We start from the raw sequence: 27364 nt of genomic DNA on the forward strand, positions 1-27364 counted from the left end.
ATTAAAGTTCTTCGAAGTTCATCGTAGTTTATTTAAGAACATAACAACTAGCCCAATATTCAACTGTAATAAAGGAGAATCACTTAAGTGATGATCTTCGTCTAATTTCAATCGGAAACTCTCATATGTTCTTAAATCTGCATTAACATCTTTTAAAATAACTCTACCATTGAAATAGGATCCGACCACTGAACATTTCTCACAAGAAGAGTACCTGCCGTGTGATTTAATACATTTTAAGTATGATCGCGCTGGCGCATCACAAACGAAACAATTAATTAATACTTTATAATGTTTATTATTAAATTTGAAACCATTTGCTACTAATGAATGGAATTCTTTAATAAAATCATCAAAAAAAAATGCCAGTTGTTTGGGCTTGGATACCCCACAAAATATTGCAACAGCAAATGGTGATTGATGATTAAGATTTTGTACAAGTCCTAAAATTGACCACAATTGCACATTTGAACTCTTAAAAATTGGCAAACCATCAACATTAAAAGTAAGAGATAAGGTACTATCTAAGAAATTGGAATACCTAGACAGTATTTTATGTAAAGCGTTTTGAATGCCCAAGTAAATTAATTATCCATTTTCCAATGCCTTTACATTGAATTTTAAAGGGGTTTTCTAAAGAGTTCTAGCATCAAGAGGTAACTCCGGATGGAAAGGTGCTAATGTATGAAGAAGGGATGTGATCGCTGTATGAGGTACACTTGGATTGGTAACAGCCCAAGTTCTCAGGGCATCTGTTATTGAGTTTAAATTAAGTTTTGATTGGTTAAGGGCCGGTATTTCCATCTTCGGATAAAGTACTAGATTCGTACCTGCAAAATAACTTATACCGCCCGATATCTTCCGTTTATCTATCTGCGGGTATTTCTATCGGCGTGCGGTATAAATATATCCCGTAGATAGCTACCTAACCATAGCCAATGTTGCCGATTTTAGAAGTCTGTAATAGAAAAAGATAGCGAACGGCAGGCCCATATATTAGAGAAAGATAGCCTACTACCTTACAATTTGAACGAATGCTATTGTTTTTGAAAGAAATTAGCTTTACTTATGAGTAGGGGACACCGGGGCGGAATGGGGACCCTAATTTCTGTTTTGGAGTGTGAACGGCTTAATACAACCTTATAAAGATATGTGGTGGTTTATTAATATGTTACAAACATAAAAAACAACAGGAAATAGAAATCAAACAATTAGTTTTCTTTTTGTTTTTAACTTAAAAAAAAAGTGTCATTCACTTCGTTCTGCCCCGCTTACGGGGGCACCCGCGCTTTCCAGGCTCACAAATTTCGCAGACCAGTACCGATTCGTCGTCGTCAGTGTCTATCCCAGCACAAGAATTATGAGCCCACTTTTTGCACTGAACACATGAAACCCACCTTTCAGTTGAAGTGGAATATTGGTCATTACAGTATAAACATAAGATGTCGTCTTCCTCCTCAGATTCTTCCGAGCTTTCTCGAACTTCTGTTATCTTTTTTGGAACAGACTTTTCCTCTATGGTTACCTTCTGTTTCACACCTGACAAATTTTTTTTAACTTTGTTTATTTTCAAACGTCGTTTAACTGTAGTTATAGCGACAGTTTTATGAAGGTTTAAGTGTCACTTTTTTGACACCTATTTTGAGCGGCGTATAAGTGTTATACTCCGGCGGCGTATAACATTTATACGCCACTCTAGTGAAATCAAAATACACACTTAGCATTTACGTCCACTAACTTTATATTTCTATTTATCAAATCAAACAAAACTATACCTTTTCTGAAGAAAATTATTCTACTTGCTGTTAAAATTGAACGTGCAATTATTTAAAGTGGCATTTTGTAACATTGCGCTTGTATTATATTCTGAAATCTTCCCGAAATCTTTATGAATTTTCATTGTATCATGCAAAAGGATCTTGGTGGCAATGTCTTCTTTATTCTATAAGGATGCTTCGATATGTACCCTGCAGCAATTGTATCAGATTTCTATCCTCCATGTCTGTGTTAAAACAGGTAGGTAATAGCACCTCTGCAATCTGCCAACACAGTTGAAGAAGTCCTCCTCCAGAAATAACCAGTATATTCCTTCCCATTTGGCATCTTGAAGTATATAGGACCATCTCGGTACCGTAGACGGTAGATAACTGCTTTACAAAAACTAAAATTGTCAAGTTTACTTTAGTGAAATTGTCAGTTTGAGTTATACTGTAGTCATGGATACAAAGCAATGTTATGCTGATATTATTTGCGGTACCTATTGAGTGCATCTTTACCTATTTTCTACATTATATTTAAATGGCGTTTGAAAATAAAATATAGTATTTAATTCGAAGTATAAGTTACTTTATGTGACTCGTATGAATTTAACTCACCTCGCTACGCTCGGCGTTTAAACTTTCATACTCAGTCACATAAAGTTTAACTTATACTCCTAATAAAATAAATGTCTATTTTTTGTGCTTCATTGACTTTTTTCGATTTTGTTATTGCCTCAGTCAGTTCCGCTTTATAAGGAGACTCTGTAATAATGGCGGTTTTACCTCTCTTTCTTTGCACTCGCTTAACAGTTGACTTTAGTTTCGGTAGTGGCATCAAAACTTTAGGAGAAAGGGCTGGAAAACTGGTACCGGTGGATTTATTTATTGGCGCATTAGGAGTGTCAGTAAGATGCGCTTGGTGTCGTTGAGTGAAGTAACAAAATCCAGCCCAAACCGTAATTTGACCGGACTAGAATAACATATTGTATTATTACACGAACCTCAATTCTTTCTCTTAGCTTCCAAGGAGAAGCGCTGCGGCGCGTGTTTCAATCACACTTTTATGCTAGCGTTGACATCGGTTTCCTGTGTGTTGGGAAATGAAACCTGAACTGCACCTGGAACCACCATCATTTGGTTACAATGAAATAACTTAAAAACTGATAAACGTACGTGTAACTACTTTGCATAATTGTAATGTGGAGACAGATTTCTTGTTTCCTATGGTCTCCAAAAAACTGAAACCAATGGCAACATTATTTATCAAAAGAAGACGAAGCATTACGTTCGTTTTTGTGGTAGTATCTCGACCACCAAAAGTAACCAAGTACGAGCTCTGTAAAATATTTTTATGTCTTACTAACCTATAATAGCACATTTTATATCTGTGATACGCGAGCATAAAGTACCACTTTTTGCGCTAGGGCATAGTATCACCATAGTAACTCATTTATACTTAATGACAAAACAAACAAATATTTGCAGGTCATCAAAAATTAGAAACGTCAATTATTAATTGTCAATACCTACTAAATCACAAGATTGGCCTTATTTCGTATAGTTTCTCGAACTTCTTGCTCATTCACGATAAATTGAATTATTTAAAATTAAGTTTGACGTTTGGATGGTTTCAATCACATTAACAAATGGGAACCACGCATAATCGTCAATTGATCAAACATAATGAATTATTTTGTAAACGAATTTTGAGGAAGAAAACTATTTGTACTTGCGTATGTACCACGGGCATAAACTGATGTCTATACTCTCGGGCGACTAAAAAGCTCTCGGGCCATAGGCCCTCGAGATTTAGCAGAACCCCTAAACATTATTGGCAATGAGGTAAGGGAACGAAATGCTATTCCTCGAAATTTAAATTATTATGAGGAAATAATCCCTTAATATTTGGGGGATCTGTTCGTTCAGCACTTTAGGATGTCGCGAGAATGTTTTGAAGAATTAAGTACTGTAATTGGAAATAATCAACGACTACAAAACTCGATAATACCTGCAAAAGAAGATACTGTCTACTTTGTGGGTGTTGGCCAAACCTGAATCATTCTTGGCAGTAGAGAGATCGATTCGGATTGGCTAGAAGTACTGCACATGGCATTTTTAAAGATGTTGTTGCAGTTTTTGTAGAGTTGCTAAATAGATATATAACGTGGCCAAATAATCATGCAATGCAAATAATCGGCAATTAGGGCATTTCATGACAAGTCAGGTGGATTCCCTGGAGTTATTGGGGCTATTGATGGTTGCCACATTCAAATGAAACAACCAACTGCAAACGCTAACGATTACTACAATCGTAAACAAGTGCATTCTGTAATTCTTCAGGGAATATGTAATCACAAAAAACAATGTATGGACATTATGTGGGTATGCCTGGCAGAGTGTACGATGCACGTGTTCTGCGTACCAGTCCAGTATATGGTCATCTGGTAAATAACAACACAATAATGCCACAAAATTGCCATATTCTTGGAGATTCGGCTTACCCCCTAATGGAAAATCTCTTAAAGCCTTTTCGGGACAATGGGCACTTAAACGAAGACCAAATACGTTACAATGTTAAATTGTCAACGAGTTATCGAAAGGGCATTCGGTCAATTAAAGGGAAAGTTCAGGCGTCTGAAATATTTAGACATTGCAGAATCTGACTTCGCAACAGAAATAATTACTGCTGCTTGTGTTTTGCACAACTTTACCCTTATGTGGAGGGAAGAAATGCACGACAATGAAGCAATTATAGATTGAGAAAATAATCACCAAGAAGCGGATGATAACGATGTTGTCGCCGCCCATCAAAATGGCGTAGAAAAAAGGCAATTTTATTGTAAATATTTTACATTAGAACAAACAATGCATGATATACTTCTTTCTAACATTAATTTTAAAATTTCATTCCTTTCTTTTGAATGTCATTACTCTCTCCTATTGCTTTGCGTAGCAAAGTTATTTCCATTATCCTTTCTCTTCGAGTTCGAGTTGTTTTTTTCTCTGCCTGAACAATGTGCTCATTTTATGTGAGCTGCCGCTAGGGGTTTTCGTAGGTGCGCTTTCTGCTTCACTCACTTCAAATGTTTGTGATAAGGCTTCTGGTTTATCTCTTATTGGTGGCATGCTCGAAATTGTATGTGGTATATTTACACTTTCGTCTGCTTGAAATAAATCGTCAAATGATTCATAATGTTCCCACGAAATTCTACCCCTTCCAGTCCTAGTTGTTGTATCTTTGATTCCAGTGTTAGTCCAGTCAAATTAGCGCAATTTTGGACAAATAAAAACATTAATTGGTAAAGATCTGAATTTTGGTATACACATTTATTGGGACTTTCTATTGAACATATTAAAAGTCCCTGTCAAAATCTGTTGCGCTCGAGACGCCATCTTGGAAAAACGGTACACTTTTCCAGTTTTTTTCCCATGTCTCCGCAATTATTACTGACACGAAGAAATAGTTTACATGAAAAATATAGTTTACTAAATTCCCTATAAAAAAGAGTATTTACATTTTTTTTGTATCTCCAGTACTTTAGCTGTAATCTCACGTTGAATACGTCAGAACGCGTTTAGGCCCCGTATCGTAATTATAGGAGGCCGTCTTTTTTATGACTACATCGATAGCTGTAATAGAGCCAAAAAATGAACAGAATCGTCGTGCGATAAAGCATTCTACCAATGACATAATGTTTGATGATACATCATGTTTTTTTCAAAAAGGTAAGCGAAAATGTGTAAAAGTGTTGGAGCAACGAAATGATTTCTGAAGCTGAAGAACGCCCTTATCTGCAAAATATAACGTGCCTGCTAGTGAGAGATATTAAAACCGACATCGTTATCAGACCTTCAGAATGACCTTGACCCTGTTCGGACACTCAGTGCTCACATTGAAGATGAAAGTTCTATTGAGAGAGAGTTTTATGAGAAACCTTACTAAACGTGTCTCATACCAAGCTTGAGTGCGACGACTTCGCATATATAAGAAATACTGGTAGAATTTTCAATGAATTTTTAATGATTTGTAAAAAGTTGTAAAAAAATATCTGCGCGACTGTTTCGAGAGCTCAGGATACTTGATTCCCTATTCGATGTCCGATTATAGCTAAAGTATTGGGCATACAGAAAAATGTTAATATGCTTTTTTATGGGCAATTTAATAAACTATATTTTTTATCTGAACTATTTTTCCGTATCAATAATTGTTGCCGATATATAGGCAAGAAACTGAAAAACTGCTCCTTTTTTCCAGGATGGTGCCTCGAGCGCAACAGATTTTGACGGGGACTTTTAGTATGTCCAATGGGGAACACTAATGAACATGTGTACCAAAATTTCAGATCTTTACCGATTAATGTTTTTATTTTTTCTTATTTGACTGGACTATGTAGGTTTTCTTTAATTTCGAAATTTTCTGTCTAACATTTCTTCGGTTACCTCGTAACCTTCCTTTAAAAATTGACTTTTAATTTGTGCTTTTTTTTACTATTTAGGTAAGGACGTTTTATCACGTATTTCTGGAAAATATTGGGTAAAATTATACTAAATAGATTCACCCAAGAACTTTTATTTTTAAAATATTTCAAAACACTAGATCTAAAACTAAGATAGTAGCTTTAGTTTAAGTAAAAGAAGTTGCAGACGGCTATTATTCTCAAATAGAGGGAATTAGGGGTAAAGAAACGTAATGGTCAATGTTAGACAATGAATAGATATTAAAAGGGCAAACCAAACATTTTGCTTTTACAGAAGAAATAGGGCATATTTCCACATTGTTATTTGATAAATTGATAAAATGTCTTTCATTAAGCAAAATGAATTTGCATTACTATAAGAATTTATTTTAATTTCAAAGGACTCTAATTGAATCATTTTAAATTGTGTACAATTTCGCAAATCACGAGGCAAAAGTCCATTATGATACTTTTGAAACAGTCCTGTATCCATTATATTAGTAGCTTGATAACCTATTTCATCTAATCGCTTACAAAGTTGCTGCAGAGGTTTTGAGGGAGATCTTACTAGACGTTTCAAATAACCAAGATAATTCTCAAACGCAAATGCTGAAAAGTTATCTAAAGAACCGTATAATGCTTACATCTTTAATAATAGTAACTGTTCTGGTATCCAATTTTTCAATTGCATCACAAGACGTACTTGGTCGAACTTCTGTCCTACGCCTACCACGTACCTCCGCAGTTACAGGATTAGTAATATCTGTGAAACTTACACAGTCATTGACAGACATCTCCCTTCTAAAACATAACTGTTGCACAGAAGCAGCAGCAGCTTCAGCTGCTCTTCGGTACACTTGCCTGCGCCCTACAACTTCCTTTCTCTTTCTTTTATACATAACTATAAACTAAATTAAACAGGTAAACAATCAAAAAAGTATTAATATTAAAAAAAATTCTTCAACTGTTGTCACTTCGGCAACAGTATTGAGTGGTAACTGTACAGGAATATCTAGAGGAAGGTGATTCTTTGGTAATGAAGCAGTAGTCAGAGCCACCTGTTGATTACGGAGCAAGCCTATTATTTCTTTATTTTGTTCTTTTAATACAGCAATTTCTTTACTTTGCTCTCTAATCAGCGCCGGTTTAGGAACATTTTCTCCCCTAGGCACAGCCCTTTAAGCGCCCACCCGACACGTAAAAAAATCCTTTATTAAAAAATTAGTCTTTAATAGAAAATAAATGGAATAGTACGAAAGCGCCTAAGGGTCACAAAATTATAATAAAATTATCTTTTCCAATATATTGGAAAAAAATTGAATGTATTGGGAAAAAAATTGAATATATTGGAAAAAAATTGAATATATTGCGAAAAAAATTGAATATATTGGAAAAGAACATATTATTGTCACACACTCAACACTTATGTCGGATATTGCAGAGTGAGTTGCGAGTTTAATGTGCAGTGGCGTTTGTGGAAAATCTAAATGAATAACGTAGATTTATTTGATGCACCTAGCAACGCATTACGATGAAATACTGGCTTTTATCTATTTGAGACATAATGTAGAGATGAGTTTATCAACACTTAACCGTAAATTGAAGAAGTTAAAATTGTATAGAAAAAAACATTATTCGGATTTATCCACAATCATCGATTTTATCTAAAGCCAATTAAAAGAATCTGGTCAATTATGTGGATATCGTTGGATTCATCATAGATGTATACAGAATGGATTTGTTGTGACACAGGCTACAATTATAGTAGGTAATTTTACAAGAATTGGACCCAGGAGGCGTAGAATACAGAAAACGTAAAAGACTACGCCGACGAAAATATTCGACAAATGGCCCTAATTATGTATGGCATATGGACGCATATGACCAGAGACTTATAACTAGACCGCGCGTAACGTAGATTTTGCTATAAACGCATGTTATCAAGATAGGATAGGCAACCAACTGTTCATCGCGGGGCGGACGTATACGTTCTGCAGCTTGCTTTAGCCATGTTTATTCTAAATTTTAGTAGCAAAAAAAGATAACATATCGCACATCTAGTTCAATAGTGCCATAAGTGCAAAAAATTCAAATTTTCACTTAAGTCCATATTGCTGTTCTTCTATGTCTAACGCATGCACTGCAATATAGCCATATGTAACATTTTAATATTATTCAATGCAGTGTAAGATATTTCCCTATTGCAGGTTCATAGTATTGTGGTGCAATAGAGCCGTAACTGTCAGTTGTGGCCATATGATTCTTGAATACTTGCGCATCATGGTGCGCTACCGCCGCAAACAACAGTTATGGCTCTATAGCATCAAAAACTATTTTGCCGCTATAATTATGACGCAGTTGCTTTCCTACCAACAACAGTGAAGTGTGTGTTTGTTTCCGCTGGCAACAGATTAATTTGGTGTTAAGTGAACAAATATTGTATCTTGAGCGAGTATTGCACATTCGTTTGTTATTATGTCTCGTGCAAAAAAGTTAGTAAAGTTGGCTTTAGATAAAGATAACATTGAAAACGAGGATCCGAAAGAGAGTGAGGTTCGAGTAAACAAACGCTTGGTTTTATAATCTCTAGATGTATTTGTATTTTAGAACACCTCTAAACCAAAGAAAACGTATGCTGAACTTCAAAATTGCCAGTTGGTACCTAACGTAATATTACAAGAAGTAAGTCTAAAGCGGGGTTCACATTTGTGCATTTCCATGCTGCAACTGTGATGCGGCATTAAAATGCTTGCATTTTTCCCCTTCACATTATGCATTTTTTCTTGCAATTTTTGATGCGCATGGAAATGCATGCTTTAGACCACGTTCTATTTTGTATGCATTTTTTGGCGCATCTTTAGTAATATTTTTAGGAATATTTCTCTTGCCAATAGCTAGAATTAAGTTTGCAAAGTTCGTTGACTCATGGCTGTTTATGTTTCTTAACCTTACATTTTAATTTTAAACAGTTTGGAATTGGGTTAATTATTTTATTTAGTGTTAAAAATAAACCGTGAAATACGTGCTTTTCCATGGTCGCGTACCTTAGTGGAGGACCTTATAATTTTGTACGAAGCGCAACCCTTATTGTATACAACGAAAATGAAAGAATATAAGAATAAAATGAAACGGCAAAATGCAATACAATCAATAAAAAATGAATTGATGAAAAAGTATCAGGTTGAGTGCCGCAATTTAACGGACCAAGACATAATTAAAAAAGTACACGTAATTCGGACGCAAAATTTTTTATTATGTCGGGGTAATGTCGTTAATTGGGATCGAGTTATAACTTTCTAAATAGTCTAAATAATCATTTCAGCTCAATACCAGACATTAGCTGGAAACGATTCCTCAAGGAGTTTCTGTCACAGCTCAGCTGATTTTTTTTCTGCTGGGATCACTTGCACCTGCTTGATAGACAACCCATCGTACAGACCTCGCTAAATGAATGCCTACATTCGGCACACAGGATAAGCTAGGAGCAATTTCACTGAATGCATAGGGCTTATTGCAAATTTTGGGCACAATTTAGTCTACCAACAGGTCAGTTGGTAAATGCAGTAATTTTTTTAGTAATAAAATAAGTATTAATGTTACAGGTACCTCATCACCTTTAACCCTTTGTGCCTCTAGACTTTGACTAACTATCCCTTAGCCTTTTTTTGTCCAGTGGTTGTTCAGCAGATTCCTACGAACCGAAACTTTGGTGTTTTGACATGCTGCAGTTTTTAAACGAATGCGATCCAGTGAGGGAAAGCCAATCAAATATTGAACCATCAGTAAGTATTTATTTATAAGGTTTTTAAAATAATCACATTGTAATTGATTTTAAGGAGACCCAAATATTCACGCCCAATGGTACTACAGTTACATATGATGAGGATATTGTGTTTGAAGGCACGCTGGAAGACCTGGATGAATATGAAGTTGATGCTTTCAATAACAGTCCATGCACTTCACAAACATCGACATCAAGGGCAACTACACCTACAGTATCAAAAAGCAAGAGGAAAATGCAGAACTCTGTGGCAGACCTAATCCAAACCGCTGTACAATCCCTCGAAAGTTGCAAAAAAAGGCCCCACATTGAAGATGAATTTGATATATTTGCAAAGTAAGTGTTTTAAATAGCAATTAAATAAGTTGCCAGTGATAAATATTAAAAAAACTATCAATTTTTATTATGTTGTAGGACAATCGCAACAGAGTTGAGGAAAGTCGAAGACCCTTACAAAATACGGATGTTGAAGAAGGAGATATTTACAAAAGTTGTTGATGCTCAATATGATTAGATTTTATTTTGTACATTTGTTTATTGATAATAATAATGCTATGCTAAGTCATTTTGCCATTCTACTGCTCCTATACCATTTACATATTGTACAAATTCATTTCGATTATCAAGTGCTGATGCAGTTGACCTGTTGCCTGCTTGTCGACTTAAGGTGTACTTAAATGTGAATCGCCTATCAATGTTCTGTTCCTTAACATCATAACCATTTGGGGACCTTGTTCGCAAAAAATTATGTAGCACAATGCATGCTAGAGTTAATGTTTGGGCCTTACTTGGGTCCAAACTTATAATGTTCAATAATACACGAAAACGATTTGTTAATATCCCAAATGCGTTCTCCACAACTCTTCGTGCTCTGCTTAGGCGATAATTGAATATACGTTGTTGCCAAGTCATATTACGAAATGGAAACGGCTTTAAAATATGACGGGATAATGGAAATGCTGCATCAGCAACTATTACATATGGTACTGGTTTGGTACCCGCTGGCAATGGTCTTTCCTCTGGAAAATTTAATTTGTTTGTTTCAATCGCTGCAGCAAGTGAACTATTCTTGTATACACCCCCATCTGAAATTTTTCCATTTCTACCCACATCGACATATAAAAAGCTATAATTGGCATCAACCAAAGCCAATAGTACGATACTGTGTGTGTGCTTATAATTAAAATATGACGATCCTTCATTTGCGGGAGCTTTTATAACAACGTGTTTACCATCTAATGCACCTAACACATGTGGCAAGTTCCATCTTTCTTCAAATTCATTAGCAATTTTTAACCATTCTTGGGTTGTAGTAGGCATCTAAAAATATTATTTAGTTAAACATCATTTTTATTCATTGTCGAGTGTAGCTGTATCTACCTTTAAATACTGATTTTTTAAATTATTGTAAATGGCAATGCAAACTTCTGGGATTATTCCAGCAATTGTTGATTGTCCCATTCTAAATGAAAAGGAAAGACTTTTATAAGACTCGCCAGTAGCTAGATAGCGCAATGTAACAGATAATCGGTCTTTGGCCGAAATTGCATTCCTGAATTTAGTGTCCTGTTTCTGTATATCATTTTCAATAAGTTTCAATAGATCATTGAAAGTATCTTCATCCATTCTAATAAAATTCTTGTAATTTTCTTTATCCAGCACTGCTAATTCATTGTGCAACAAATTAGAATTGCCTTGACTATTTGTTTCCCGTTGCTCAATCCATGGTCTTACCCACCACCGTCTCTTACGATTTAATAATAAAGCTGCAGATGCACCAATTATAAGTGTTATTAGAACAATTTCTTCCACATCCATACTTCAAGTATTTGAACTTTGAGGGAAAAATTTATAAGAAAAACACTTTTATTTTTTACTCCAGAATGCCAATTGAGGAGAACTGGGTTGGCAAAAAGTAAATTCCCTAACTAGTGATATTTGTAATTGCATCAAAAATTGCAGTAATCTGAATAGCTACGCGCGCATGAAAAAATGCAGCAACTTGATGCGCCATCAAATGCAGCATGAAAATGCACAAATGTGAACCCCGCTTTAATGAATCTGTCATGATTCACGACAAATAATATTGTCATTTATTTGAATTTTTATTATTTTAGTATTCTACGAATCAACCCTTTTTATTGGACTTAGAGGTAGATTTTTCGAAATACAATGATCTCATTTTTGGATTAGAGGCACATAACGTAAGTTGATTTAACTTTAAATAACAATTATGTACTTATTTTTATATTAGAACTCAACAACGCTAGATTTACCAGGATGCTCAGGGAATACTGCAGTGTCAGAGATTAGTAATGGACATGTTGTGACTCCCTTGGACGACCAGCAAGCGGAGGAGGTGACCAGTTAATATCAGAATCTTCCCATATTACACTCATTTGCGTTCTAGATTAATAATGATGCAGCCATTTTTGACTCAGATGATTCCATTAATGATAAAGATTACACACCTTCAGGTGATGATTCTAGTTCACCAGAAAACACAAGCTCTGAAATCGAAGTGAACCCTAATAATGATGTAGAAAAACGGATTATCGCTGAAGCTCAAGATGAAAAGAAAAAACCACGTAAAATAATCGCTAGGCCCGAAACTTGGAAAAGGAACGTGAAAAAAATGAGGGTAAATTCAGGTTTGCCCTATGTGTCTGAAGGTAATAGGGAGATTCCTGGAAAACGTTTAAAACCTCCTTGTACAACAAAATGCAGGTCAGCGTGTACTACTAAATTTACCGATGCTGATAGACTAACTATTCACACTTGTTTTTGGAAACAAGGAGATAATGCTCTTCAAAGACAATTTGTAAGTAGTCACATGGAAACTCTAAAAGTAAAATACCGTCGAGCCATTGAGGGAAGTAATCGCAGTGAAAATTTGTGTTATTACTTGACGCTGCGAGGAATTAAAATACAAGTGTGTAAAACATTTTTCATGAACACCCTGGACATTGGTGATAAGTTTATAAGGACAACATGGAAAAAATCGAATGGTAATGCTCTGATAGAAAGAGATCGAAGAGGAAACTTCAATAAGAGGGAAACAATCAATACTTCGATTAAAGAAAAAATTGTTGCTCACATCAACTCTTTTGAACGAATAGAATCTCATTATCTCAGAGCACAGACGACACGTGAGTACATAGACGGATCTTTAACGATAGCGCAAATGTATCGATACTATAAATCCGAGCAAGAGGCTGAAGGGTTGCCAGTTGCCAAAAAATGTACCTATGAACACATTTTTAAAACCCAATTTAACATATCATTTTTCCAACCTAAAAAGGACCAATGTGCAATTTGCGAAACCTTTAAAAATTCTGATACAGACGAAAGATTGTCGCTTCAGAAAGGATACGAACGGCACATTAACAACAAAATCAAGAGTAGAGAAGAAAAGGCTCGAGACGTCGAGAAAGGAAAACAAGATTCTTCCTTTAAAATAGCCTGTTTTGACTTACAAGCGGTTTTACCGACGCCTTGTGGAGATGTTTCCACATTTTATTACAAATGCCGTTTAAATTGTTTGAACTTCACAGTTTTTGAAATACCATCGAAAAGAGGGTTTTGTTACTTTTGGCATGAGGCGATTGCTAATAGAGGTGCTAATGAAATAGCAACTTGTATATTACATTATTTAAAAACGGAGTGCAAAGGAAAAGATGTCATCTTCTATTCCGACAACTGCGTAGGGCAAAATAAGAACAAAATGATTGTTTCTATGTATCTCTGCGCAGTTAACAAATTTGATGTCAAAAGCATTACACATAAATTCCTTACGGTAGGCCATACCCAAAATGAAGGAGACTCAATGCACGCCAGTATTGAGCGCCAGAAGCGTAGAGTACTAAGAAGTGGCCCTATTTATGTACCGTCACAATGGGCTCCAATTATCAGAGCGGCCAAGAAAGAAGGTACACCCTACATCGTGAATGAACTTGCCACAGAAGATTTTCTGGATTTTAAAAAATTTAGCGACACAATTGGGAAAAATTTTTCAATTAATTCCAAACAAGAAAAGGTTGTGTGGAATGAGATTCATGTTCTACGCGTAGAAAAAAATTATCCAACGTCGTTTTTTTATAAAACTGACTTTGACTTCCTTGAATATGAACAAATTAACATCCAGGAAAAACTAAGGCGTTGCATTGACATTAGCGCATCTTATCCCGAAAAGGCCTTTGTAAAAGCCCCATCGATATCTCAAAAAACTAAAGAACATCTTGCTTATTTATGTGCAAAAAATGCTATTAAAAAAGTGTACCATGGGTTCTATAATAACATAATTGGTGAAAAGTAATCGTTTAACTTTTTTAGGGCCGGTTGTTCAATCACGGTTTAAACTGCAGATTAGGTAATCTGTAGTTTAAGATAATCCACAGTTTATCTTTTATTGCGTTGCTCATTTGCAGTTTAGAGAGAGTTTAACTAAACTGCGTTTAATGAAATTTCTATTGGTGGCAACACTGTAATCCGCTCAAATTTTGACGTTTACGCTATTCAAACTTCAAATTTGGTTTGTTTACAAGCGCGTATGTTGTTTTGTTCGTGATTGAAATAGTGTATGTATTTTTTGTGTAATTAATCGTGGCTAGTAACACCGTTTGGAAATGGAGAATGCTGATTTAATACGGAAGCGACAACGATCTGTAAACTTCAATCCAACCGAAGAAGCGATGCTTCTGCAGCTCGTCAAAAAGTTTCGAGCAACAATAGAATGTAAAAAAACCGACGTTCTTAATAACCGCATCAAAGACGCTGCATGGAACCAACTGGCTGAGGAGTTTAATGCTGCAGGAGGTCAAGGAAGGGATGCGAAAACACTCAGAAGCAAATATGAAAATATAAAAAAGGTTTCAAAGAAAAAATTTGCAAATGAAAAGAGATATTTAAATGCTACTGGGGGAGGGCCAGCGAAGAAAATAATAACGACGGATGTAGACGAGCAAGTAAAGGAATTGCTTGGAACTCAAGTGACAGGGATGGAGTCGATGGTAGATGACGATTGTGAAGGTAAGATTACTTTTTTTCAGTGTACATCACAATGCACTAATGAGAACTCGGAATCACAGAGAGTGATATAGTGGACATTGAGGAGCTGGAATTGCTATCAAATGCCACTGTATTAATGGAGAAAAATACTCCAGCCGCTCCAAAGGCTGATGATGTTATTGTAGTTTGCGATACGCAAAATTTAGAGAATCGACTGATACTACCTTCCACCTCGAAGGTGGATTGGGGCTCACATACTGCTGCATCGCTGCGTACGCCCAGATCAAAGCCGCTAGTAGTGAAGAAAGGTAAAGTTAATGATAGCATAGTTTTTTTTATAAACATACAATTACATAGGAATTACATAAGTAGCAGTAGTTGTAGTTGTACGTTTCACATTTCAATAGATAATCAAATTTAGATAAATGTTTTTATTCAAGGAGAAACATCTTCATCTGGGAAGAAACCTGTTTTGAGAGACAGGATGAATATATGGGCTGCCAATAAAGCAGAGAAACAAATGGAGGAAAAACAATGTCTTCAAGAGCTGCACGAAGTCAGGCTGGAAATTCTACGGGATGAAAGAAAATTCAAATCTGAAGAACATCAACTTCGCATGGAGCACTTAAAAGAAATTCACGCTCTTAATAAGGAGATGAAACTTGCCGAAATAGCTGTAATAAAGAAAAACCTGTGAATTGGTATACATAATAAATTTTTGGAAATACATAATAAATTTTTGGAAGGCGATGAGTATTTCTATATAGAAACAAATTTAGTAGTATTTTAACAAAAACATCGAGTAGCTTTATTGTAGCAACAAATTTCGAAAATAATTATTAATTAATGCGTGACGAGCACGGTTATTAGGTCCTATTCTTGCTTCATCTCCTACTGCATAATTGTTATTGTTAACGTTTTCTAAGTAGTGTACAGCCTCTTCAACATCTGGATTGTATTCAGGATCTGGAATGTTTCTCATTCTTGCAATATTATGCAACACAGCTGTAGCAACTATAATTGGCTGAATTCTGTCCAACCTCACACGCATTCCAAAAGCAAGTACGGGAAATCGTCGTTTCCATATTCCAAAGCATCGCTCTATCACGTTTCTAGTTCTTATTTGTGATTCATTGTATAAATTTTCTTCTCGTGTATGGGGATTGGAGAGTGGTGTAAGAAGATATGGTTTCACTGCGTAACCACTATCGCCAACAATCACACATCCGTCGAACTCATTCTGTTCTAGTCTAGCTCGTAATCTCGAATTATTAAAGATTGTAGAATCGTGTGCCGAACCTTGCCATCGAGCAACAATATTAATAAATCGTAGATCTGCATCACACACTGCTTGCACATTGAATGAGAAGAATTGTTTCCTGTTCCTATATATCTCTGCATTGTCTCCGCCGGGCGAAAGAATTTTTACGTGTGTGCAGTCTATTGCCCCTATACACGAAGGAAAACGGCTAATAGCATAGAAGCGACTTTTGGAATAATTTTTTTCGTCATCAGTATCGGGCATCTTTATGTATTGTTTGTATAGTCTTGCAATTGCCATCGACACCTGCGCAACAATCCTGCTTGCTGTCGACTTGTCGATCCCACAGAAATCACCAACAACAATAAGCATTGAACCCGTAGCGTAAAATCGCAATGTAACTAGCAGCATTGTTATTGGTGTGACGGCGTGGTTTCTAAATTAATACAAAAATAAGTGTAAAACATTCATATTCATAGCCATAGCAAGTTCGAGAATACCTGCACAACTTCAAAATGCTCACCTTTCCGTTTTACGCGCAATGTGGTCACTTATTTTTTCCAAAACTTCCAGTGCCCCTTCTTTTGTTAAACGAAATCTTTCAACAAACTCCTTTTCACTTAATATATTAAAATAATCAGGCCTCTTTCTAATATTTTTCGAAACGAGAGGTTCTTCTTCATCGTCCAAAAACAACTGCATTAGCTCCAAAAAATCTTCATCATCAGTAATTGGCTCATCAAAATCCGTGTAGTTCATCTTGATTAACAAACCATGAGACCAACAGCCCAAAATGACAAGAATATTTGGGGTTATGTTTGACGGTTTAGGAGCGTTAAACGGCCCTCTTTCACCGTTTAGTTAAACCTCTAATCTAAACGGAGTTTAACGTTAAACCGCAGTGGTACAATGCATTAAACTAAGCTTACAGCTTTAAACGCCAGTTTAAGCTAATCTACAGTTTAAACCATGATTGAACAACCGGGCCTTAGAGTATAATGAACGTGCTTTTATATACTTTTATATATTTTTTACTTTTGAATAAAAAAAATATTTCAGTTAGTAATTTACTGCAATAACGCCACAACTACTAGAAAACTATTTGGTTTTATGCACGGGTGGTTCAAAAGTGGTGGACGCAATATGGCCACAACTAACAAAATTATACTTTTAATTAATCCATTGATAATGGTATAAATTAAAATCAAAGTATCACATTAAATAATCAATGTATGACAAGGCGCACAAAAATCGATAGTAATATGCAATTGTTATGGTTGGATATCTAAACAGCACTAACTTTATTTGCACGTACTCTAACATTGTTGTGTTGGCACTTGCGGCACTATTGAACTAGATGTGCGATATAGCTGTTAACGTATTTAATCGAATTTATTGGTATTTTATTTGAACTAAATTGGTATATAACTGCCTTGCTCTAGTCCTACTTTGATTTATATGTGTATTTTGGTGGTGAACACTTATGGGAAAATATACTCTTAAAACTAAAGATGTAAGTAGTAAGATATGATTATTTAGCGGATTTTGATTCAATATATGCCTATCCAAAAACCCAAATGGGTTGTAACTGTTATTTATTTTTCTTAGACTGCTGATAACCATTTTGTTTACAACGTGGTGTGGTGTGGATTGAATGAAAAACCTGAACACATTTTCAGCAATTTGGCAAATTTTTAATGCATCGCTTGATACGTGCAACAATCCTCCACGATTTTTCTAGTTAAAAGCTTTGAATGATGGAACATTTAACAGATTTAGCTATTTTTCTTGTACAAAACCTGAAATATACTTAGTACCAGTAAGTACTTAGTTACGTCTATACCTAATAGGCAAATAGGTAGGTACTGCCGTTATCTTGCTGGTAAAGGATGTGGAATAATAGTTCTACGTTATTTTAAGTGAATGGGAAAGTCGAAAACGCTCGGTATTGCATTATTGTTTAACATCTTCGTAGGTACCTTTCTAAAATCGGCTTCATTCCCCGCAAATGCACTATGGTGGGGGTACATTTTTCTCTTCGAATGGCTCTGATCCATTTGCCCTTTAAACTTTTATCCGTTGAAAATCAGCATATTATTTAAAAAATTATCGATAGAGTACATGTTGATAGGCACAAGTTAACCTAAGTTTATTGGTTTATTCTCAACAGAATTATCTGTTCACTAATTCGAGCTAATCACGAGAATGATTAATGAACGGAACATCTAAAATAACAGCTTATTTCATTATATTGCATATCATCTCAGCGATTTTTGCCCCGCGGTGCATTGTGTGTTGCATACTGTGTCGACAACACCTTAGATACGTTAAGCGCAGTCTATGGGTGACATCAGTCCGTCCATAAATGAACTGGTGAAATTTAGTACATGCATATAAAATTGAAAGCATTTCTTTTTCGATTTGCGCATAGCGCTTTTGAGTACTAGTGAATGCCTTGGAAGCATACGCAACTGGCTTGTTATTTTGTAACAAAACTGCACCACAGCCCTCACTTGATGCATCACAAGAAATAGTTATAGGATCGTTAATTGAAAAAAATGCCAATACTGGTGCCTCAATTAAAGCTTGCTTTAAATGATTGAAGGCTACTTCGTGATTATTTTCCCAATGAAATATCACATCATTTTTTAATAATTCCCTAAGAGGTGCTGTGACAGTAGAATAATTTGGAATGTACTTATTTAGATAATTAACAAATCCTAAAAATCTCTCTACCTCTCTTTTATCCTTTGGTTGACTCATTTTATATATTGCCTTCACCTTTGTTTCATCAACTTCTAATCCCTTTTCACTGATTGTATGACCAATGTAATTTACTTTCTTTACAGCAAACTTACACTTCCCATAATTATATCTTAACCCATGCGCTTGAGCTAATTGAAACACCTTTTGAAGTCTTAAATTATGCTCCATTTCTGTTTTCCCAAAAACCAAAATGTCATCGATATATACTTCCATCTTGTCCCTCAAAAATGTCTCTTAAACGTTTCTGGAACACTTCGGATGCTGAAGCTATTCCATACGGCAATCTTAAAAATTTATAACGTCCAAATGGAGTATTAAATGTACACAGCTTACTGCTTTCTTCAGTTAATTCTATTTGCCAAAACCCATTTGAACAATCAATCAATAACACTAAAATACTTCGCCCCTTTTAATTTACTAGTTATATCCTCCAATAAAGGAATATAAAAATGTTCCCTTTTAATTGCATTATTTAAATCCTTGGGATCTAAGCACACTCGGATATCTAAATTTTTCTTAGGAACAATCACCAATGAATTAACCCATTCTGTTGGCTCTTGTACTTTTTGAATAATTTGTAACTTTTCCATTTCATTTAATTTGTTTTTTTAATTTCCCATATAATGCGAAAGGTACTTTCCTAGGTGGGTGTATTTTCGGAGCTCTATTTTGTTGTAATTTAATTTCATATTTTCACCTTTTATACAACCAATACCCTTAAAGAGATGTTTGTACTTTTCTAACATCTCAGTTACAGAGGAAGTTAGATTGACCTGATTTAATTGAGTACAGCGTTCTATTAATTTTAATTTCATGCATGCATCAAGCCCTAATATAGCTTTATTTAAATTAATTATTTGAAATTTAAGACACTGAGAAACATCATTGCCTGCCTTAATTTGTAAATTACAGGTTCCAATAGGTTTTAACGCTTCATTTGTTATTGTAGTAATTACACCCTCAGTTTTGTTTAATTCAATTTGATTTAACTTAGTCAGGTTATTATACTCTCGAAGCGGAGTAATATTACAGTCCGCGCCAGTATCTAGCCTAAATGCGATTTTTGTTTTTTCATTTACAATACAATCCTCACACCAGCTTTCTAAATAATTTACTTCTTCATTTCCAACCTCTAAATCTAAATTCCCTATAAACACATCATTATCTTGTTCCCAGTTCAATAGCGAACATCACTGAAACTTTAGAAAGAGAGGAAAGTTCTACACATTGCTATCTTTGTCTACACGTCTACCAACATGGGCGCGCAATATAATCCTAAAGTTATATTGGTACAATGGTTGTAACTAGACGTTCTATAACTTTACTTCCTTGTTTACTTTTGTCCGTTTCGTTTGTATTGTACCTTTTGCACTCGCTTTTACCCTTATAATCTTAGTTTCTGCTTTTACTTTCACACTTCCGTCGCATTTATACCTTTCTTTCTATTACCTATTCGTATTTTTCGCCTTTACATTACACTTCCAATCATTTATTTCCCAAGTACCCTACAAAATCTGTCTTTTTGAAGACAAAACTATCTAGTTCACGTCCATTTCATGTAAGTAGTACCTAAGTGTTTTTATCTAACTTGCTAATTAAATTTGTTTAGATTTGCAATAATGGCTAAATGCTTTTACAAGAATTGTGAAAATACGAAACGATCAAAGAGAGGCTGCAATCTTCGTTATCATCCATTCCCGAAGCCATTTCGTAACATGGTAAAATGCTTAGTTTGGTTAAACAATTGTGGAAACGAGGACTTAAACATACATAATATAACAAAAAATGTGTACGTGTGTGAAAGTCATTTTCAAAAAGGTTTTGCTGATCCGGTACCGTATTATTTAACAATTCCCATGGAATTGGCTAGGAAGCATAGAAGTTTCGAAGTAGCGGAATATGTAGAAGTGGCAAATGTTGAAGAACAATCTCGAGAACAACAGCCTTCTTTACACAATGACCACCCATACAACAAGGCTGTACCTACTACGTCACACGTTGATTATACTAAAGCGACTCTTAAGCAAGAACCTACTAATAACTTCATACAGGACTTTTTCCTGTATGCCTCCCTTTCGAAAAGTAAACATTTCAGTTTGTTTACTGGATTGAGCGTGAAGGCTTTTGAAATTTTATATAAATTGCTGGATGAAGAAGTAATGCCTTCACTGAAGTACACATACAAAGTGAGAACTCCAATTAGAAAAAGAAAACTCATGATGTTATCAGATAGAGATAAGTTATGCTTAACACTTATTCGTTTACGAAGAGGTTACACTATTAAAGAACTTTCAATATTTTATAAATTGAGTGAAACTTATGTGTCAGTCATATTTTACACTTGGGTGCGGTTTATTTACCTTCAAACATGTTGTTTTCGTAACGATTTGATAAAGGGATCCCGTCAAACAGAAAGACATTATATGCCAGCTGTAGTCCGAACATTTGAAGACAAAGTTACAATAATTTTAGATGCCACAGAAGTTAGGATGCAGATGTCCCGTAATTTTCAAAGGCAAGGAAATACTCATTCTGCATACAAACATTATAATTCTCTCAAGTTCTTGGTTGGAATTTCATGTAGAGGTGGGATCATCTATAATAGTGAAGGATTTGAAGGTTCCATTTGTGATCCCGAATTAATTCGTTTATGTGATCTTGAAAATTTCTTGGAAGAAGGAGACGTTATTATGGCTGATCGTGGATTTACAATTCAAGAATTGTGTAATGAAAAAAAATGGAAATTGTTGATGCCGCCCTTTTTAGCAGGGAGGACAAAACTGACTGCAGAAGAAGAAATACTTACTAAGAAGATTGCAAAGTGTCGCATCCATGTAGAACGAGCAATACAGAGAATTAAATCTTTCCAAATTTTGTCACGGCCAATAAGAATTTCAATGCTGCCTTTAATATCAAACATATTTAGCGTAATTTGCTTTTTAGTAAATTTTGAAAAACCATTGGCTAGTTAACTTTTGCTTATTTTATTAAAATAATCATTCATATAATTGTACAAGTAAACTTTAGGTCTAATAATGTAATTATCAATATCAAACATGTGTAATTAAAACCTGTTCCTATCGATTTTGTATTACTTATTCTTAATCAATTTCATAACATGGTAAGTTACGAGGAATTTTCATAAGAAACATTTCTGGAACATACATTTTATAATACATCGATTTAAGATTTACTTTTATATCAAAAAGAACTTGTGGATCAACATCCACCATTTTAACGTTAATAACTAAAATATCTACTTCTGACCATACAACAAAATCGCAACACGGTACTTCAAAGATTAACATTGATGTGAGAATCTGATAATAATATGGGTGTTTAGAATACAGCACAACTACACTATTTAGTTCACGCAAACAAAAATTGTTTAATTGTTGTGCACTTAAAACCTTCATAAAGTCTTTTGGATTTCTTCTTTCTAAAATTTTTGGGCACTTTATTTCTATAATTTTTTTATATTCACCATCTTTAACCACAAGTCCATCCACACTACATGCAAGGTGTGGATAATTCTTGTTGGCGTACAGTCCCACCTGTAAAAGTTTTTCATCTTGATTTAAACAGTGTTTTACGTAGACATCTCTTGCAACTGATTCGTTTTTTTTCCATATGCAAAGGCGGGTAAATTGTAGGAAGGCGTTAACAACCACAAATTCTTTTTTAAATAGTTGGTTTTTGCACTAATGCTAGTCAAAGAAATAGCAGTTTTTACATTTGATGCTGTAATAAAATAGGTACGCCATTTTAACCATTCTTGAGACCCCTGTACTTCTGCTCCTTTGATTGGAATGATCCCGTTGTCATGGCTGTTGAAGTAGTTTTCCATGTTCTCTTTGAATAATTGAGTTTGATCTTTCAATACCTTCTTATGTGAAGTGGTGATAAGGAAATCTTGGTATTCGATTTTCAATAATGTCTCAAACATTGTTCCCCCTAATGTCTGCAAGTCAGCAATAAATGAATTTTTGTCTAACGTTCTTACGTAACTAGATGGCCTAGGGTCAAATGTTGCTCTTTTCACTGGATGAAATCGTTTCGTGGGATATTCTTTTCTTGCAACTGCACCTGGATTTTTCCGCTTAGCACCTAAACCACAACTTCTCAACTTGCTTGTAGATGGTGTGCCATCGTAACCATATTCACTAACAAACTTCCACAAAAAAAGTAGTAACGCTGCAACATGGCTACACTTTCCAAGCGCAGATTGTTTGCACTCACATGCACCTTTTAACACACATCCTGACACGTTGTTTAAAGTAATCTCAACATTGTAACTTTGATTTTTGCGGAGGGAAGCGTAGCAACTTGCTTTCAAACTGTACACCTTAGTATTTCTTGCATTCAATAAACTGTGAATGTAATCACTGCTCACATACTGACTGCCTCGTCTAAAAGGCTTTTCTGTTACTCCTTCTGCAGTTTGGACAGTCACATCATCATCCATAGCTTCAGGTCCTGCAATGTAGATGTAGATATGCCCCTTATTGAAGCAAGGAGGCACAGGGATCGATGGAAATGTGGTCCAATTCATGTCATCGATGTTTGCTGTCGAGTGTGATGTAGACGGTGCACTAGTCAACTGCCTTTTTGCGTCGTACCACTTCCCACCATCAACACCAATGAAAATGGAAGTATCTTTTCCTGCATTGATGCAATTTTTGATCCTGAAAGCATATAAATATTTAACTTGGAATTAATAGTTAATTATAAATAAAATATAGGTAGGTACCTGTCAATTAATTCTTCCTTATTTCCCAATTTCTTGAGACCACGACATTCTAACCACCTCCTCAACTCCATGTTAGAATGGTCTTCAATACTAACACCACTGCGAAAGACTGCCCCAGGCACATCTTCTGGATTTAGTGTAACGGTTTCATGAAGATCCATAATGCTAGGTTAAATACCAAACATATAATACATTACTGATTTATTTATTTACTACTTACATGAAATGGACGTGAACTAGATAGTTTTGTCTTCAAAAAGACAGATTTTGTAGGGTACTTGGGAAATAAATGATTGGAAGTGTAATGTAAAGGCGAAAAATACGAATAGGTAATAGAAAGAAAGGTATAAATGCGACGGAAGTGTGAAAGTAAAAGCAGAAACTAAGATTATAAGGGTAAAAGCGAGTGCAAAAGGTACAATACAAACGAAACGGACAAAAGTAAACAAGGAAGTAAGGTTATAGAACGTCTAGTTACAACCATTGTACCAATATAACTTTAGGATTATATTGCGCGCCCATGTTGGTAGACGTGTAGACAAAGATAGCAATGTGTAGAACTTTCCTCTCTTTCTAAAGTTTCAGTGATGTTCGCTATTCATTTTCATCACCTTGATCTACATCAACTAGATTCATTTTACATTTACATGCTGCCCTAAAATGATTAGGCCTTTTACATTTTGAACAAATAAGCCGGTACGCAGGGCACTTATTAATTGGATGCGTACGTAAACAACGTGTACAATTTTTAAATAAATTTTGCAGTGTACTTGCATTCTGCGGTTTCCCCTTTGATTCGTCCAGTCGATTACGATGCTGTTGTGTCGATGGTCCCCTTGAATTTCGGTTGACTTCAGCGTACCCTCCTTGTTTCTTTTTCATCCAGTTCACCTCTGCCTTCTGCTCGCTTGTCATTGTTTGGATTTGTTTTTGTGTCGTCTCAGCAATACGGCAAAGTTCCATCGCTCGTTCCAAGGTAAGTTTTGGTTCCCGAAGAAGTCGGTCCTTAATGTGGATTTCCGCAATACCTAAAATTAGTCTATCTTTAATTAAACTGTCAGTTAACGTTTCAAATTCACAGGTCGCGGAAAGTTTTCTCAGTTCTGTGCAGTATTCGTCGTAAGTTTCGTTGATCCTTTTGCTTCGTGTGAAAAACTGGTATCTTTCGTACGTCACATTTTGGTTGGTATGAACTTCTCATTAAATTTCCCGATGATCACATCACAATCGTTTTTGTCTTCATCTTCTTTAAACACGAATGTATTGTAGATTTTCAAGGCATGATCTCCGATTAAATTTAGTAGTCTATAACCTTTCTTTTCTTTCGTTTCCTTATCATATCCTGCTGCCAGCAAGTAAATGTTAAATTTTTGTTTGAAAAAGTCCCAATTTTCTGACATTATGCCCTCGAAGATTAAATTTCCCGGCTTTTGCACGTGCTCCGCCATTTTTACTTATGCTGCAATAGTTTCCACTAATTTACTATTTCGTTTTTACGACTGCGCCATGTTGTAGTTTATGATTTGTCTTAATTGATTATTATTTATTAATTTAGTAGGAGCGTGGAAAGTAACACACATGTACATTCGTGATGTCATTTAATATTCGTCTCTCGTACTGGTGTCGCCATCTAACATGTATTACATTAATTGCATACATTCAAATCCCAACAGTTATTGTGGTAAATTAATAACTCCTCATCCCCTTCGACCCTATAGATGGTCTCTAGTGGTAAATTGCATTTGATTAATCCCTTACAAATCATTTCCTCTACATATTTTACAGTGTAGTTGTCATCATCTGTTAAAAACAAATATGTAATGTAAATAATGCCATGTAATAATCGCTTATTTGTCAAAAGAAACACATTCTCGTCATCTGGAGGGAAATTGCAGGTGTACACCTCCTAATTAATTTTTAAGGTAATGCTAAACATCATGTCATCTTCCATTCTGAGAATGGCAAACTTTTAATTAGCGAATGAAAAATCTTGTATTTATGTCTACGAGTAAAAAATGAAGGTCAAGTTAGCCGTGCAACTCTTGAGCCGGTCAGTTGCTGATGCAACAGTTGAGTTTATCATTCTAATGAATGATGCATTTGATACATTAAATTCCCACAAGGTAGGTTTGTGGGAATACAAGAATGCTTTATGAAAAGGTAATATTGAAAAAGTTACAGCTTTTACATCACATCTAATTGAATATGTTAGCAATTTAAAACTTTCAGATGGCCAGCTTCTAGTAGTACATTCAAATAGAAGAACTGGTTTTATAGGGCTGTGTGTTGCATTAAAATCTGTGATATCTCTATATCATAAGTTTATTGGTTCTCCAAGCCCCATTTTACAATTTCTCCCTGTTTATAAATGTAGCCAGGACCACTTGGAGTTATTTTTTGCTTCCATTCGTTCTCTTGGGGGGTCACAACGATAATCCAAGTTGTCTGCAATTTCGAACTGCGTATAAAAAGTTACTCATTCGCTCGGAAGTGCGTGATGGTGGCTTAGGTAACTGCATCCCATTAGAACAAATTAATGTTTTAAACTGTGTAGCAGAAAAAAAGATCCAGTTCTCTGTATTAATCAATGTAATGTCATTTATTTAAGTGATGCAGCTATTGAAAAAAACGAATTTAGCTATAAGTGAACATGATTATGCTTTTATGTGTATTCCGAACAACCTGTCTCTATTTGCTGAACATGTCGTAACCTACATTGCTGGTTTTGTGACAAGGAAGTTAAGTTTAGATATAAGATGTGAAACGTGCCAATTAGCTTTATTTAATGTTAGGGAAAATGTACTAGGTAGTTTAATTAATTTTAAGGATAAAGGGGGTTTGTCTTATCTTTCAAAAGACGTTATATTGATTTGTAAGCAAACTAAAAATGCGATTCGGCAAACCCTCAAAGTCGAAGGTATTAAAATTAATAGAGACAAAATCGCACTCGTAGTGCTGGAACGTTGTGGTCTCCAAGCATTCAAAGCGATGAATTTTCATAACATGAATGTTGTGGACGACCACAAATTATTACTGATTAAATCGGTCATTCTTGCGTATTGTAATATACGCATTAGATACATATGCAATAATCTAACATCAAGTGACAGAATTCGCAGTCATTTGCATAAACTTATCCAGTTTAAAGGGCAGTAAAATGTAAGTTTGTTAATCTTAATTATAAGTATTCGTAATAAGTAAACCTGTTATTGTATTTTTCCACATGAATATAGTTTTATGAACTCCACAAGTTCTATTTGTTTGGTTATGAAGAAGAAAGATCCATTGTAAATCTAAACCGAGATCTAAATCATAAATTACCACAAATAGCAGATTAATGCAAAGCTGTGATCCAAAATATAAAAAAAACCACATACATCCCATTGCAAATTTAATTTTACTACGCCACTGCCTACGGTGACGCGATTCCCCCTACATTTATCACTTCCTTTTTTCAACTTCCGTCGCGTACTCATTTATGTAAATAACATAACCTAAAACTTTGGTTTAAACTTTGTACCAACTCTGAGAAAAAAGGAAAAAAAAAGGAAAAAGGCCAACGTGTTTCATTCCTCCGGCACC

General features: G+C 35.2%; 5 protein-coding genes across 7 annotated transcripts; 3 read left to right on the forward strand and 2 right to left on the reverse strand.

The window, feature by feature from the left end:
- Positions 1–9613: 9613 nt before the first annotated feature.
- LOC116181625 lies at positions 9614–10563 on the forward strand. The gene is made up of 4 exons (XM_031502008.1): positions 9614–9763; positions 9820–9999; positions 10054–10334; positions 10413–10563. Exons 2-4 carry the CDS (start codon positions 9937–9939, stop codon positions 10510–10512), a joined length of 444 nt encoding a protein of 147 aa, XP_031357868.1. The 5' UTR covers positions 9614–9763; positions 9820–9936; the 3' UTR covers positions 10513–10563.
- Positions 10499–12044, reverse strand: LOC116181608 (protein ANTAGONIST OF LIKE HETEROCHROMATIN PROTEIN 1-like). 3 transcript variants are annotated; one of them, XM_031501998.1, is made up of 3 exons: positions 11819–12044; positions 11379–11764; positions 10499–11318 (listed from the first exon to the last, which is right to left on the reverse strand). In XM_031501998.1, the coding sequence occupies exons 2-3, from the start codon at positions 11622–11624 to the stop codon at positions 10551–10553; spliced, it is 1014 nt and encodes a 337-aa protein (XP_031357858.1). In that variant the 5' UTR covers positions 11625–11764; positions 11819–12044; the 3' UTR covers positions 10499–10550. The 3 variants fall into 3 exon arrangements, with proteins under 3 accessions (XP_031357858.1, XP_031357850.1, XP_031357844.1); XM_031501990.1 differs by having other exon boundaries at positions 10499–10728; positions 10787–11318; positions 11379–12044; XM_031501984.1 differs by having other exon boundaries at positions 11379–12044.
- LOC116168940 lies at positions 11882–14313 on the forward strand. The gene is made up of 4 exons (XM_031484992.1): positions 11882–11902; positions 12116–12202; positions 12253–12357; positions 12409–14313. The coding sequence occupies exons 1-4, from the start codon at positions 11882–11884 to the stop codon at positions 14311–14313; spliced, it is 2118 nt and encodes a 705-aa protein (XP_031340852.1).
- Positions 14066–15750, forward strand: LOC116181639 (myb/SANT-like DNA-binding domain-containing protein 3). The gene is made up of 3 exons (XM_031502029.1): positions 14066–15026; positions 15086–15313; positions 15446–15750. The coding sequence occupies exons 1-3, from the start codon at positions 14624–14626 to the stop codon at positions 15700–15702; spliced, it is 888 nt and encodes a 295-aa protein (XP_031357889.1). The 5' UTR covers positions 14066–14623; the 3' UTR covers positions 15703–15750.
- Positions 15751–15793: 43 nt separating this feature from the next.
- Positions 15794–17253, reverse strand: LOC116181633 (putative nuclease HARBI1). Its single transcript, XM_031502018.1, has 2 exons — positions 16790–17253; positions 15794–16702 (listed from the first exon to the last, which is right to left on the reverse strand). The coding sequence occupies exons 1-2, from the start codon at positions 17023–17025 to the stop codon at positions 15814–15816; spliced, it is 1125 nt and encodes a 374-aa protein (XP_031357878.1). The 5' UTR covers positions 17026–17253; the 3' UTR covers positions 15794–15813.
- Positions 17254–27364: the final 10111 nt, after the last annotated feature.

This window comes from Photinus pyralis, unplaced genomic scaffold (genome assembly GCF_008802855.1).
Source record: "Photinus pyralis isolate 1611_PpyrPB1 unplaced genomic scaffold, Ppyr1.3 Ppyr1.4_LG1, whole genome shotgun sequence".
Lineage (NCBI taxonomy): Eukaryota > Metazoa > Arthropoda > Insecta > Coleoptera > Lampyridae > Photinus > Photinus pyralis.

Bases quoted from the DNA above. Each gene is read 5' to 3' on its own strand.
- LOC116181625 (XM_031502008.1), top strand. From the start codon at position 9,937: ATGCTGCAGTTTTTAAACGAATGCGATCCAGTGAGGGAAAGCCAATCA. The intron at 10,000-10,053 runs GTAAGTATTTAT...ATTGATTTTAAG, and splicing joins AATCAAATATTGAACCATCA to GAGACCCAAATATTCACGCC. The intron at 10,335-10,412 runs GTAAGTGTTTTA...ATTATGTTGTAG, and splicing joins GAATTTGATATATTTGCAAA to GACAATCGCAACAGAGTTGA.
- LOC116181608 (XM_031501984.1), bottom strand. From the start codon at position 11,816: ATGGATGTGGAAGAAATTGTTCTAATAACACTTATAATTGGTGCATCT. The intron at 11,319-11,378 runs GTAGATACAGCT...TAATATTTTTAG, and splicing joins TAAAAAATCAGTATTTAAAG to ATGCCTACTACAACCCAAGA.
- LOC116168940 (XM_031484992.1), top strand. From the start codon at position 11,882: ATGCCAATTGAGGAGAACTGG. The intron at 12,203-12,252 runs GTAAGTTGATTT...TTTTTATATTAG, and splicing joins TTGGATTAGAGGCACATAAC to AACTCAACAACGCTAGATTT. The intron at 12,358-12,408 runs GTGACCAGTTAA...TTTGCGTTCTAG, and splicing joins ACGACCAGCAAGCGGAGGAG to ATTAATAATGATGCAGCCAT.
- LOC116181639 (XM_031502029.1), top strand. From the start codon at position 14,624: ATGGAGAATGCTGATTTAATACGGAAGCGACAACGATCTGTAAACTTC. The intron at 15,027-15,085 runs GTAAGATTACTT...TCGGAATCACAG, and splicing joins GGTAGATGACGATTGTGAAG to AGAGTGATATAGTGGACATT. The intron at 15,314-15,445 runs GTAAAGTTAATG...TTTTTATTCAAG, and splicing joins GCCGCTAGTAGTGAAGAAAG to GAGAAACATCTTCATCTGGG.
- LOC116181633 (XM_031502018.1), bottom strand. From the start codon at position 17,025: ATGAACTACACGGATTTTGATGAGCCAATTACTGATGATGAAGATTTT. The intron at 16,703-16,789 runs GTGAGCATTTTG...GTATTAATTTAG, and splicing joins ATTGCGCGTAAAACGGAAAG to AAACCACGCCGTCACACCAA.